Source organism: Ovis aries, chromosome 24, assembly GCF_016772045.2.
Source record: "Ovis aries strain OAR_USU_Benz2616 breed Rambouillet chromosome 24, ARS-UI_Ramb_v3.0, whole genome shotgun sequence".
Classification (NCBI taxonomy): Eukaryota; Metazoa; Chordata; class Mammalia; order Artiodactyla; family Bovidae; genus Ovis; species Ovis aries.
In genome coordinates this window covers 19531918-19547484 of record NC_056077.1, presented here as the reverse complement: position 1 = coordinate 19547484, position 15567 = coordinate 19531918, and the positions used below count along the sequence as shown (strand labels likewise).

At 37.7% G+C, this 15567-nt stretch overlaps 1 protein-coding gene across 1 annotated transcript; it reads right to left on the bottom strand.

Moving 5' to 3' along the window:
* Nucleotides 1–3581: 3581 nt before the first annotated feature.
* Nucleotides 3582–14742, bottom strand: ANKS4B (ankyrin repeat and sterile alpha motif domain containing 4B). The gene is made up of 2 exons (XM_027961563.2): nt 14545–14742; nt 3582–5510 (listed from the first exon to the last, which is right to left on the bottom strand). Exons 1-2 carry the CDS (start codon nt 14706–14708, stop codon nt 4436–4438), a joined length of 1239 nt encoding a protein of 412 aa, XP_027817364.2. The 5' UTR covers nt 14709–14742; the 3' UTR covers nt 3582–4435.
* Nucleotides 14743–15567: the final 825 nt, after the last annotated feature.

The window sequence follows — 15567 nt, the reverse complement described above, 5'->3', positions numbered from 1 at the left end:
CAGTCGCTTCCCATTCGTCTCAGCTTCCAGCAATCTACTAATCTACTTTCTGTTTTTATGGATTTGCCTTTTCTGAAGTTTTGTATACATGGAATCATATATCACGTAGTCTTTTGCTTCTGACTTCTTATTATTGAAATTTCAAGGAACACAGAGCTTTCTCTATTGCTCAGAACTCCTTTGGTCACGATCGATAGAGAACACAACCCAAACTACCTTAAATTGAATGAATGAGTGAGGGATAGAATTTATTGGCTCTTGTAATTAAGAAGTATATAGGTAACTGGAATCCAAGGGTTCCAATTGTTATCAGGATCAGGACCCAGTCTTGCTCTTCTGTTCCTTGGCTCTATTTTCTTCAGTGTTGGCTCCATCATCAAGTAAGCTCTCCCCTGATAGTGGCAGGATAGGTACCAACAGCTCTTGATTCATAGCCTGTCCTCTTCAGCAGTCCTAGCAGAAATAGGCATTCTCTTCCTTAACAGTTGAAAGTCTCAGAATGGAGACACACTGGACCATCTAGGGCCTATGCCCATATACATAACGTAGTGGCTAAAGGAAATGAAATACTCTGGACAGGTCAGATCCAGGTGACTATCATCACCTGGGGAATCTGTTTCGCCTATTATCCAGGCCTGGGTCACATGCCCCCACCTTGAATTCAGCAGTACAATCAGCCCATCTGACCACATAAGCTAACAAAACAAAAGGAATCTCTTACCAGAAAGAGGGAAGGCTGTATACTGGGTAAGCAAAATTTATAGATATACACTGCAGTGTCAGCACTGAAAAGGCTGTTAAGAATCATGTAGTCCAGCCTCTTCAGCTTACAGATGGGGAAGCTGAGGTGCAGGGGTGCTTTTCTCAGGTTCCCTGAATCACTAACAGAGCTGTGTTGTCCATGTCCTGCCAAAGACCCATTCAAATTCTCCCTCTCCAAGGCTTGCCTAGGCTGGTGCTAAGTCAGCAGAAAGAAAAGCATATTATTTTGCTTTGTTTTCTTACCCAAATTCCTCCTGGCAGGTCCTCTTCATGCTCTATGTAGCTTAGCCAAAAGTTTGGCATGTCAGCCAGGTTGTCTAGCCTTTGCACTAAAACAAAATACCCACATGATCTACTCTGCACACCTCAAGTGACTATGGAATCTTTGGGGGGATCTTAATGGTCACAACTCTAAGGAATGTGTAAAGAGGGTGTCTGATAATGAGATTACCAAAAACACCTTAATTCATTCATAGATTTCTTCTTTCATTTTTAAGAGTTCCTACAATAATTCGTGCTAGGCTGCTAACAGGAAAAAAATAGTCCTCACCCCAAAGAGCACAGATAACTCTCCCCAGCTATTTAGAGTTAGGGCAGGAAATGGATCTAGAATAGACTGTGCAATAAGAAGTTCTTTGCCTTTCAAGGTTATTCTTTTCCATTTCACATTGCCCATCCACCTCAAATGCTTGCTTTGTGAACTACTGAGGTCGACAAAAATCCTAGGAATCAACAGACCAGAGTAATCTGCATCCTGCCCCCAGTCTAGGCATCACATCCAGTTGTTTAGCAGTGTTTATTGATTATCTGCTCTGTGATGCATTGGCACTTGGTGAATATCAGTGAATATAAGACAGAGAAAATTTCCTGTCCTAAAGGACTTTACATTGTAGTAGAGCAGAACCTAGCTTCTCTGCTAGGGAAGTGGGCAGAGGAGAATTCCCAGGAGCTAGAACTCTTTAATTTGCCTCCTTTGTGCCTTCATATGTTAAGTTGTTGGTTTTGTTTAGTGACTAAGTCATGTCCAACTCTTTGCAACCCCATGGTCAGTGGCCCACCAGGCTCCTCTGTTCATGGGGTTTCCTAGGCAAGAATATTGGAGTAGGTTGCCATTCCCTTCTCCAGGCAATCTTCCCAGCACAAGGATTGAACTCAGGTCTCCTGCATTGCAGGCAGATTCTTTACTGTCTGAGCCACCAGCGAAGCCCTCATATATAAGAGCCAAAGTAATTCTGTTTGGTTCTTACACTTTAAACCAATTTTGCAATAATCACTGATGTAGAATTTACCCTTTAAGTGGAACAGGAGTTACTCAGAAAGGTAGATGAACCTACGGAGTCTATAAGCTGGAATACTTTAATAAAAATATAATGCAACCATTTGGGGGGAAAAAATACCTAACAACCCATGTTAGCCTCACTGTTTTATGTTAGTAACTGTTATTATATAAAAGGATTATGTTTGCACCTTTCTTTTTTTTATTCAGCAATTTAATTGAAGTTTTATGTGAGGTTTTAAAATCTACATGTTCTTCAAATTCATATCCCTTTTCTCATCACAGAATTCATGTAAACTCCAATGGAATTTTCCTGGTGAGAGCTTCCAGTCCTGCTGGGCAAACATCCGCTTCCCATATTTCTGAGCAAATTGTTACCTCTCCAGTAGGGCAACATGGAAAAATTTCAATTAGAAACAATCAAATCCCATGAAGCAGACTAAATCCTATAATGCTGAATTCCAGTAACATTTTTGCTGGCCTATCTTTTCTCATTTTCCCCAAGAGTACTTTTTCTATTTCTTATTCTGTCTTCCAAGTACCAAAGCTGGTTTCCAGCTCAAAATTCCTTGTACCACCCCCATGCCACCTCTCATTTGCTATAATACATCATCAAGCTTTCTATATTATTTTTAACCTCTAACAGTGATATACAAAGCACTGCTGTAAAGCATCCTTTTTTTTTGCTAACAGTAGAACTCTCCTAGTGGTTTATATTTCTCTTATATCTTAACAGTGTCTCATCGGGTAGATTCTGGCGTCTACTTGGAGAGAGGATCCTGGCCTCTACAATAATGAAATACTAATAGAGAAGGACTCAGACACTACTACTTTTTTTTGAATGCCTTCTAAAATTGCTTTCATGTACATTATTTCATGTACAATTGCAGTTTATTCCAGAACAATGCAATGTGATATTTGTAAACATAGTAATCCCGTAGTGTAAAATATTTATTCAGTGACAACTTTCAGTCCATTGATTGAAGAAGAATGTACCAGTTGTTCATCAGATTTAAGCATTTGTGTCCTCCATGGTTCCTCTTAAAGTAACACAAACAGCTGTGAATAAGGAAGCATGCTGAAGCTATATCTATGTTATACACGTAATCAGTGGTAAATTCCATTTAATGCATGTCTGGCTATAAAAATCCAGTGAAGCTTAACTATTCAAGTAGGGTTTCATCTTGAATTTGAGATTACCATTCAAATAACAGCAGCAGTGTTAGTGTTGACAGTTTATATTGTAGAACCTACATGTATTCAGATGTGCAGAAATGGTGATAGACAACAGTAAATAAGATATATATATATAATAACCATACAAAAATTCAACTTTTACAATTGAATTTTCCCAACAAAGAACCTAGATTTCTTTTTCCTTTTTAAGTTTCAGGAGGCAGTTAGGCTTAGGAAAAAATCATCTAACCATCTAAAAATCATCTAATCTTCTTTTCTGTATTTTTATTTTCCACTCCCTGTCTCTCTTGTCTTAAGGATAATCTTATTCTGCTAAGACTGCTGTAACAAAATATCACAGACTGGGTGGCTTAAACAACAAAACTTTATTTTCTTAGAGCTCTGGAGGCTGGAAGTCCAAGGTAAAAGAGTTAAAAAGTTTGGTTTCTCTTGAGGCTTCCTTTTGTGGCTTTCAGATAACTGCCTTCTTGCTTTATCTTCACATGGCCTACTCTTTCTCTTCACATAGCAATGCAAGCACATCACCAGTGTGTCTACCTCTTCACAGGATGACTGGAGTTAGAATCCCTAGACTCAAGATCAGAAATTAAGCATATAAATTTTGGAAGGACAAAATTTCGTCCATACAGGTACCGTACATTCTATTTCATCTCTCTCTCTACCTGACATTCTCTCTGTTCCCAAGTAGGAATGTTACAGACCCATTTCTATTACTTGTAAACATGTAAACATCTACTGATTGGGGTTAGACACATTCAAGTTAGGCATCAAGCCACAGGCCAATGGAGGAATTTTAGTTTCCATCAACAGGTAAAGTCATGGAGCTAAGGATCAGAAATTAGGCAGCAGCTAGAGTGATAGGAGACTATAATTTTAAGTTCAGAGTTAGGAAATAAAGTCTTTTCTATTCTCTGTCATCCATTCAATCCTTTCTATATTCAAAAATATCAAAAAGATAATTGAAGAGAAATGTCATTTCCTTATTCCCATTTCTTACCTCCTTGAGTGGTTTATATGAATTTAGGTACAGAGTATTTCTCAGAGTAGAATTTGGGCTTCTCTCTTAGGTGGACACCTCCAAAACCCTAGAAATCCAGTAGTCTGGTATTGGGTATAGAGTAGGTATTGCCTGGAATATCTCCAGGGGGCCGCAGCATCACCCCCACCTCTACAGACTCACCCCATTGACCCAACCCTCCATCAGAGGTTGGTGTCAACCAGCTGCCCAGGCTGTTGTAGCGCCCGCTTCCTTCTATTTATGGCATTAAGAACTTTCTTCCTGGGACCCAGCTGCATGTGTATGCTCTGAAGGTCCTCATCAGAGCAAAGCAGCAGAGCTTCCAGATCAATTTGCTCTCTCATGAAAATAGGAAGGAATTCTTCCAAGTAGTGGGACTGCAAGAACACTTCCAGGGCAGTAGCATCAACCACGTCTTCCTCCCATTCCACTTCATCCTCATCCCAGGGCAGATCACCTTCATGGTTGTTTTCCTCTCCCTCTTCATCAGCCTCAGCTTCTCCTTGTCTCTGAAACAATTCACTGGGCATTGTAAGCCCCAGCTCTCTCCTGCTGTCTGAGATGTCTTCAGGGCTGAATATTCTATTCCTTCCAAAAACAACATTTCCTAGACCTGGACGGTTGAGAATGGATTCGTGTTGCATACAGCTGTCCCCCTTTGCAGACAACTGGAGCTTCTCTATGAAGTCCCCTGAGAATTCATCTTCCTCATCCTCTCTGAACACTTCCATCACATTCTTCTGTCCACTTCTGCTCTCATTCCCTAACTGCTCTGCTGTATCTTTGTTCTTCTTGAACTTAAGCTTGAGGGTATCTTTAATACCCTTAGACAGTGACCCAAATGTGTTAGAAGCAGAAGCATTTGAAAGCAGTGACCTAGTGAAAGTTCCCTTGGCAGAAGAAAGAGTCCCAGATTCCTCCTTGCTGTATGTGCGGGCCATCTTATTTTGGTGCTTCTCCTGGAGCCTCTCACACTCTTTGATCTGCTTCTTGACATTCTTCTGAGCCTGCTCCTTCTGCCTGGTGACTTTCTTGGGGTTCATGATGTTCTGGGCAGTGGCAGCCTTATCCAGAAGAGCAACACATTCATTCTGCTCTCTGCTGGCAGCAGCATCCAGTGGAGACTGTAAGTCATTGTCCAGAGCAAAGATGTTGGCACCAAAGTTGATCAGGAATGAGACGCAGTGGGCATGACCATTGGAGGCTGCATAATGTAAAGGAGTATTTCCCCAGATGTCACATCTATTAGGATCCCCTCTAGAAGAGAAAATATAAACAATACATACTAATTTTCTCTCTGAAGATGAGGTCTAAGAAATAAAAAAATAAAGAACTAAATGCGAGCTAATCTTGCCTTGACATTGTTACAAGATAACTTCGAAAGCCCAGGTATGTCACATTGAGGCATCACGTGGCCAGAAACAATCCATATCTACCCTGTATCTCATTTTTCGAAGCAAAAAAGCTTTCTAAGAAACTCCCCAAATGAGTAACTTTCATATCTTATTGGCCAGAATCAGATCACATACCTAGGAGAAAGAAAGTAGAGCTACCTTATTTATCTAAGATCAATTAGATGTTTCCCCTAGATAGGATTACCCCATGCTATGCTGGTAAATGTTAACAACCATCTCATTAAGGGAAAAGAATCAAACACTGATTTATATAGCATGTGGTGGTAAATACACCACAACACATTTTAAGCACTAATATGACATTACTGGACGCAGAATTTGGAAGAGAGGCATAGTGGCTATTGATTATAAATTATTCCCACCACATAGATATTTAATAGATGTATGCAATCTTAAGAGCAAAGATAATAGTAAAATGTGGTAAAATAGTTAGAAAGGAATAAGTTTTGAGTATTACCTTTTTAATATAATTTATTAAATTTAAGTTTATATAATTTTATTTTTGTTTATCTGATTCAGACTTCCTAAAAACTTAGCAATCATCTCTCCTGAGCTTGTTAGATAGAGCTGGTTCTGAAACCATATCCTGTACCTTAAAGGATCAAGGTTCATAAGGTAGAAACAAGATAGAAACAAAAATGATAGCATCAAGAACACCAAACCTGTTTCACAGAGTACCAGGGAAACCACAGATGTGGAAACAACTTGCAGAAAGCCCTTCCAACTGAGCATGAGCATCACACAGACGCCCCAAGGGACCTGAATGACTGATAGCGCACTCTGGATATCACAGACTGAAAACCCATTACATGTTACGTACTGGACCCTTTCACCTCTAAAACTGCACATGTAACCCATGAAGAGGCATGAAGGACTGTCCAGCCTTCACTCTTGAAACTTACATTGAAACTTAAACTTACTTTCCATCATTTGTTTCTAAGCAGCCTCCTCCTCTTTTTCCTTACTTCCTCAGTAAATACCCCATTCAAAAGCCAGTCAAGGAGATGAATCTAAAATAGTGCCTCTTGTCTCATTTTCCACCCTTCAACAAAACCTTTTCTCTCTGCAAAGACCATTGCCTTGGTCTTTCCATTGCACAGCGGGCAACAAACCCACTTGCTCAGTTACAGTTCCAGCATACAACTGTTACCCTCCTCTGAGTCATAGGTAAGGAAATAAATAACAACAAAACTGGTTTTCCAACAGCAAGAAAGAAAAGAGGAATGGATGTTGGGCAGGAAGCAGTGTCTAATATAACTAATATTTGTACAAAGCGTCTATTGATTCTTCACTTTACTTTCATGTAATAATGAATGGTTTGGGCATCCCTAATGGCTCAGATGTAAAAGAACCTGCCTATATGCAGGAGACCCTGATTTGATCCTTGGGTTGGGAAGATCCCCTGGAGAAGGGAATGGCTACCCACTCCAGTATTCTTGCCTGGAGAATTCCATGGATAGAGGAGCCTGGTGGGCTATAGTCCATGGGGTTGCAGAATCGTACATGACTGAGTGACTAACACTACAATGGTTTAAGGTAGAATTGGGGGCAATATTAGATAGCATTAAGGGTACATGGTAGGTAAAGAAGATTTGTGGAATGAATGTCTACTAGAATCCTGCCCCAGGCTAAATCACCACCCCTTGCCCTTCTCCTGTGAGGCCTTAAGTTACAAACAAGCATAAATGAAAAGTAATAACTTACTGTTAACTATGGCTCTGACCCCAAGCCACTGTTGAGAACTCTGATAATACAAGTACTAAAGGGCACCTTCCTTTGCCCTAGTCCAGACTCCAAAATCAGGATCTCTGCAACCTTTGGCCAGGCTAGCCCCATGGGATGGCAGGAGAGAGAGTCTGAGAAGGTGTTTAACATTCCTGGCAAGCAGCAGGTGAAACAGGAGAAAAGGTCCATGCCCTTGCAACTGGCATGTTAATACACTGTGTCCTTCTGTTCCTTGCTAGTTAAAGTTTGGTCCATAGACCAGCAGCAGTAACATCACCTTCAAATTTGTTGGAAATGCAGAATCTTGGACCTCATCCCAGACTTCCTGAATCAGAATCTGAAGTTTAACAAGATCCCCAGGTTAAGTTCACTGCAGGTTAAGACCTGCACTAGTTAAGGTGACCCAACCAGTGTCCTGTAATTTAGTGAATCAGATTTGTATTATAATTCTTCCATGGGAAACTTTGGTTTCTTCATGCTTGTTCATTACAAAGCACTTACACATTCACTGCCCCCACCACCACTACCACCAATCACAATCTTTCTCTTAAAAAAGAAAAAGAACAACTCTCAGAAGGGTAAATAAGACCAAGCACTCAGTTGATTTGCCTGCCATTTCACTGCAGTACACTTTGGATCAGGCCTGCCTGCATGTCTAATGGTCTCCAACACAATATGGTCTTATGTTAACTCACCTCAGCTTTACATTTTATCTACAATGAGGCCCCAAGTTCAGTTTTTCTAGGACTCATTGTCCTCATCTATAAATTGAGGATAATATTACCTACTCATTGAACTATAATATGGATAAAGTCAACATACATAAAGCATTAGAAAAGTGCTTGGTACATAATGAATACTAAATAAATTTTACCTGTTATCATTTCCTTTGACTCTAAACTCAAAACATTTAATTTCATATATTTTTTTCTTGTACCCATTCTGGTAGATTCCTGCAACACTACAATAACTCTTCTGGCCTTTCAACACTTATAATCTTGATTTGTCAAGTACACCCTGCCCTGTTTAGATAATATGTCTCAGAGGGCAAAAGCCGTATGTTTTGTCCTGTGTATGGTATCTTCCATATCTCCTAGCAGATGTCTCAGAAACAACCTAAAGAAGCCAAGATGTGATGTAACTAACTTAATGGGGCCACGTTTTTTTTTGTTTTTGTTTTGTTTTCAACGAAGTCATAGTTAAGTTCAAGCTCCATCTAAAAAGAACAGGCTAATTGCTATCCTGAATAAAAGCAGACACAATATTGCCAGAGCTTCCATTTTCCAAACGAAACCAGAAATCTAGAATTTCAGGTGAAGCTTTTTGATTTTTATTTTTTTTTTTAAATTTAAAATCTTTAATTACAGCAAATTAAACATCTTTCTGGGGCTAGACCAGCCATAAGCATGCTGCACAGTTGACGACTGGCTTTTGAGTGAGGTCCAAATTAAACATGCTTGTGGGCTAGAGCCAGCCATAAGGTGACAGTTGGCGCATATTTGGGACACCAGAAATATACTCAGTGTGGCCAGAGACAGAGGAAGGGAAATAAGTTCAAAGAGGAAGGAAAGAAAATGAAACTGAATCTAAGGAAAGCAAGTATTAAATAACACGGTTCTATTGCACAACCCTTTTCAAAAGGAGTCTGGTCAGTCTGCCTGATTAGTTGTCTTGGATCAAGAGGCCTTTTTCAATCTTAAAATAGTTGTATATCTTAGGGAAGCACAGTACCCTCAAAGATGGAATTTCACTTTTCATTTATTTTAATCAAATACCACATTCAAAAGACTTCAAAGAGAGGTTGTAAAACATCTAAGACATTACTGCAAATATATGGGTTAAATTTGCCTGATATTAGATTGGGTAAGTTAAAAAAGAAATTATTGAGAGGAGTGAGTTTGGGTGAGGATGTGACAAGTATAAAGAGGTTGAATTAAATCCACATGCTTCAGGTCATAAAACAGTGGAATTTTCCCCACCCAAGGGAACTTAAATGATCCTTCAAAAATGGGAAGAACATGAAGAAAACCTGAGGTGACCCTTAAAGATTGTTCCTCTCTTAAGAAACACAAAATTCCAAATTTAAAGATGAACCTGTCAGTAAGCTGATTCATGAGTTGCCCTGGAACATTTAAGCTACTTCCACTTGCAGAAATTCTATTTACAGACAACTTTCCAAATTAATGTACTACTTACATTAAAATTTTTTCTATTGACAATTTGGGGGTTCTTCTTAACTCTGTCTTTCAATCAGTGTCCTTCACATTTTTTGATAGAACCATTACACATCCCTGTCCAGATATTCAAAAACTCATCCCCCTCATTTGTTGATCTGAATCTGATATTGATGTCATATTGTTTCTGTGGTCTAAATTCATAAAATTTTTATTTGATTTTTTTTCTATCCCTTTTTTTCCCCAAAGAGAAACTCAATGAAAAGATTTTAAGTAATCATATTTTGCCCTTGCTTTTTGGTAGATTAGTACACTTTGGAAATAATTTTTAAACCTGGATTTTTATTATTGTTGCAAAATAGGCAATTTTCTTTTATTAAATTACTCTGAGCATCTGTTCCATTTCAATTTCTCCTTTTGAAGTTGATTTGATTTTTTCTGGAGTTGTTCTCAGAAAAAAAAATCACTTTTTCAAAAAATGTTTTTCTACATAAGAAGGAATATTTAGACTCATTAATAATCAAATAAATGCAATTTATTACATTTATAAATAAATGTAATAAATAGATGGTGGTAATACACCACCATCTGTTTGCCTATCAGATAGGCAACAAATAAAAAGAATAATAATACTCAGTTTTGTCAGGAGTGTGAGGAAATGAATACTGGAGGAAGCATAGAATGGTTCAAATTTCCTGGCATAGTATGTGCCAAAAGACTGTAAAACATAGTGCTCCTTTGAATCAACAATTCTGCTTTAAAGAACTGATCCTGAGGAAATATCAGACACTTGTGCAAACATGGGTCATCAAGGATGCTCATTCCATCTTATACAAAAACTGGGTTCAAATTAAATGTCATGAACAAATAAATGATTAAATAATTGTAATGAAACTATAAAGTAGGATACCATATAGCCACTGAAAATAATGTCATGGATCTCTCCTTTTAACTGCAGATGGTCAATACTGTATTATTAAGTAATTAGAAATATAATCCAGAAGAGTTTGTATACTGTGATTGCCTTTGTGTGTGTGTGTGTGTGATTGCCTTTTTAAGGGCTGAACAGAGGTATATTTAAGTGTATGTTCTTAAAGGGAAACATCTGAAGGAATATATACCCAAATGTTAATGACTGAGAATTCATGTGATTTTTGCTTTATTAAGTATATTTTCCAATACGATGTGAAATGTTACAAGAAGTTTGTATTCCTTTGAGAATCAGAGAGGAAAAAAATTATTTTCACTTTAGAAAATGAAACTTTAAAAAACCCATGCATGTTTTAAAAGCAAAATTAAATTCTGTATAACTGAGGCCATCTTCCCAATGTAAAACATGTAATTATTGCTTTCCATCTTTAAAAGTAAAAAAGGAAGAAAAACAGTTTTTAACAAAGCCAGAGTTTGGATATTATTGCTTGCCACATGATCCATAATTCAATCAGGTAGAGACAGAAAGACACTAAAATCATCAGATTGCAGTAGACCTCAATAACTGATTAACATCTAAATTCCATTTTTGATTGGTTTTACCTTTTAGCCCCCTTAAATGTAATGGGCATTTTGTTCTCACACAAGTGCTTAAAGATTGGCTATGATCAAAATCTGCCTGCAATGCAGGAGACCCAGTTTTGATCCCTGAGTTGGGAAGATCCCCTGGAGAAGGAAATGGCAACTCACTCCAGTATTCTTGCCTGGAGAATTCTATGGACACAGGAGCCTGGTGGGTTACAGCCTATGGGGTTGCAAAAAGTCAGACACAACTGAGTGAACAGCACACACATGCAGTGATCAAAATGGGTGGTGACCTGTGAAAACCTTTTTATATAAGACATTTTTATAAGTTTATACCAGGCCAACTTAACAGATCTTAAATGATTCTGGAGTGAAGGAAAAAAATCTGGGATGTATTAATACTGATCCAGAAGACAAGAGTTTAGAAGGAAGGACTAACCAGGGTTAGAATGTTGATGCTCATAATCAGTTTTTAATAAATACCAAGCAATGGACTGGATTTTGACATTATATTGAGAGAAATTACCATGCCAAATAAATACATAAAAAGTAGATTATATATACAAAATGCTTAGGGACAAATGACTAGCCACTTGGAGAAGACATAGTTAGATCACACTCTCAAATCTTAAATCAAAGAAATAAAATATGAGCTATTTAAAATTAAAAAAAACTAAAGTACTAAAGAAAATATGTGTCAATATATAGGCATGACCTCAAAGTTGGAATTACATAGTCAAATTGATAGACTTAAGTACATAAATATATATTTAAATTTATATTTTCACTGATATTAAATATCTGATGTCAAAAATATGAATTATGATTTGTGAAAATATTTGGAAATACAATGACAAAGGCTGATATTCTAACTTTAAAAAATCAATGAGAAATGTTGAAGACTCCAATATATAAGTAGGACAAGGTTATAAATACTTAGCTCACAAAAGTGGAAATACAATGACTTCAAAATATAAAAAAATTTTCAACCCTGCCAGTAACCAAAGAACATTAATATATTGTGCATTGATATATCATTTCAAACCTACAATTTTGACAGAAATGGGTGCTCACTTTCTAAAGAGTAATTTGTCAATAGACACCAAAAAAGTCTTTAAATGGTATACGTGCCAACTGATCCAGAAATTTCACTTTGAAGTATTTGTTCTCAAGAAAACATGAGCAAAGATTTACGTACAAGGATAATTATCACAGCACGATTTAAACCATGGGAAACAAGCTAATTGTCCAAAAGAGAGATTGACTAAGAAATATATTTATATTTTATATTCATTAACTAGAATACTAAGAAGTTCCTGAAAATTAAACTGTAAAAGAATATATGCTGACATGGAAAAAATGTTTATGATATATTGAGTTGTAAAAAACAAAACAAAACAAAACTGCATACCACACAAAAAGTGTTTACTTAGTATACTATTTCATGTATATGTACAAATAGGCATGCATAATTATTTATATATAATATATACATTTTAATATATATGTGCATATATTTGTGGGTTCTATATATATTTTAGACACACTATATATTTGACATAACAGGATATCTTATTCTTTACAATCTGTGTGCATACATATAGTTTAATTTGGGGGGCTTAGTTTATGTTAGTTTTGTCATACGTAAAGGCCATAGTACAATTTGTATAAGAAAATGTTTCAGGCTTACAGAGAGAGAGAGAGCATAGGAGAACATCTAGGCCTTCTCATTTAAATTGGACCTTAAAATGGGAAAGAGTTTTCAGCACTGGTTGTGAAATTGTAACTGATGTCTTATACTTCCTGCAGAGGTGATATACTTTGAATAGGTGAAGAAAGTTTGGGAGAAGAGGAAAGATGATACAGTGTTACAATCTGGAAGAGTTTGGCTGAAAGGGTCTGGGTAGAGGGTGATGTCTAGAAAAACGGAAGTTAAAAGGAATGAAGTACAGCAGCTCCACTCACTTCCTCATTTATAGTCTTCAACTCAGGAACTCTCTCCACCTTTGGTTCTTTAACTCCTTAAAGTGCCTCTCACTTCAATAAAGGATGCCAACATCCAACATCCTGTCAAAGCTCAAACTTGATCCTCCTCTTCCTTCTACCACTCAACGTTCAGTCAATTATAACCAATTCTACATCCAAACTGCCCTCCATCCACATCTCTCTGTTCCCACTGCCACTTTTCTATCCAGTTTGCCCCTCATCTCAACCATCCAAACAGTCCCTGAACATTTTCTTTAACTGCTATACAACTGCCTGAGGAAAATTTCGTAAACAAAAAGCTACCAGGTGGCTCCTCTGCACAAACCCACCACAGTGCCTTTCCGTATCTTTAGGGGAAAGTTCAATTCCTTAAAAGAGTCTACAAGACTCTTGTGTCTGGCCTGCTCACTTACAACTTGGCCTATCCCCACTCAAGCCATATCCAGCCACACTTGACCTCTTCAGGGCCTAGAATACAGTGCTCTTCCTCAGGAGAAACACTTCCTTCCACCTTCATCTGGCCAACTCCTTATCATTCAAACTCCAGTTTAGATGCTCAGGAAAACCTTCCCTCACTACCTAGATTGGGATACCTGTCTTATTTATTTAGTGTTCTCTCTTTACCCCTTTATAACACATTCATGACATTTCCTCTCTCAAATATATTTGAAGATGGGAAGAATCATACTTCTCTCGTTGATCTAGCAAAATGGCTGACAGAGCAGATATAGGTATTAATAAATACATACATTATATATTATTATGTATAAATTCACTTGCCTCCTTTACTCACATTTCCTTTTTTACTTTCTTTAGTCTTCTTGGAGTTATAGTTGTCAATGGTGACTAGCCCCTCCAGCAACACGTAGAAGGCAAGAGCTAGCTAATTTCTGCTTTAGAATTTGAAGGGAGAGTATATGTACATGTATGTATTTGACAGCCAGAGTGGTAATTAAGATAATCTGAAGGTCCCTTTTATAGCTTATAAAGCCAGAAATTCCATCTAAGAACCAAGAGCTTGCACTTCGATTGAGTGTTTTTTTTAAGGCTATGGGATTTTAATGGCACAGATGAAAAAACAAAAAACAAAAAACACATCATTTGTTCCAATTATACTTGACGTCTTAAAACCTGGTAGATCACTGATCTTTTTAAAAGAGTCAAGCATTTACAAGTCATGGAAAGAAGTTTTAAAGCCACAGAATTCAAATATCTTACCCTCAAGGGAAATAACAGTGACTTAGAGTTCAGGACTTCTGTGTGTGTGGCTCATAAGGGATCAGCCACCCCGTGGTGCAGTTCTCAGTGTGGAAAGAGAATTTATCACTGGGAAATTTTCTCATTTCCTCTAAAAAGGCAATTTTTACACAGACTAGAATGAGAGCAAAGTATTTTCACTAATTCCCTGCCTCTTGCTCCTATCTGCAAAATCCTCCCATAAACAGTTTCCAGTCAAAACCATTGGGTTGAACTTACCCTCTGCTGCAGATTATTTCTAGGGCTTCCAAGTTCCCATGGTAGGCTGCTAGGAGTGTAGGAGTCATGCCATCTTCATCAGAAAGATTCAGATCTCTCTTCGTAGCCTCCTTCAGAAGTTCCAGGTAACTATCACTAGCAGCTTGGTGATAGCGAGTGGACATTTTTCTGCTCTCCGAAGCTTTGCCAAATATCACTGTCTAGGCGGAACAGGATGTCAGTGAAGCAGCCTTCCTACAAAGCTGGTTAATCAGTGACAAGGAACAGTGTCAGCCCAGGGCAAAGCTCACTCCAAGCCTCCCTCCATGGAAAGCAGCCAGTACAATTCACAGCACTGAACTTAGACCTTTTCTCTCTGGAATAGCCATGACATTGAAAATTGAGGACTGCTGTGTTCATCTTGAATGTCTTAAAAGAGACATTTTTCTTGTCTCTTAACAAGTTTTGAATGTAATATTGGTCATATAGGCACAGAATGAAGAAAATAATTTCAAAACAACTCAGAACTAGGCTAGCTCATTGGAGCAGTCCATTTTTCTAAAGTGCTGTATTGAGGTATAATTTACACATTATGAAATTCATCCATATTTAAGTGCAAAATTCAATAATTGTTACTAAATTTAGAGTTATGTAATTGTCACAATGAAACCAAGCAGTCCCCTGTAGGAACTTCCCAGAGACAAACCCTCTCCTTACCACTCCACTAACTCTTGTTTGTAGAAAAGCTGTAGCCTTCTAGGCCCTTTCCAAGTTCTAAAGAGCAAATTTAATCAGAGAAGTGAGAAAAGGTAGAAACAAAGAAAAAGTCAAGCAAAACAAAGTAATAGTTTAGCCATAAAACAAAGTCAAGGGCATTTAGTTCCTCCTTAATGCTTATAGATAATATCCTAAACAACATGCTTGAGCTATTTTGTAGACACTAAACTCCTCACTAGGTGGAAAAAGTTAACTGCATGCTGACCATCAACACATAAGACTCCAAACCAGTTGGAACCAGAGGTTGATGACTGAGATTTTCAAAAT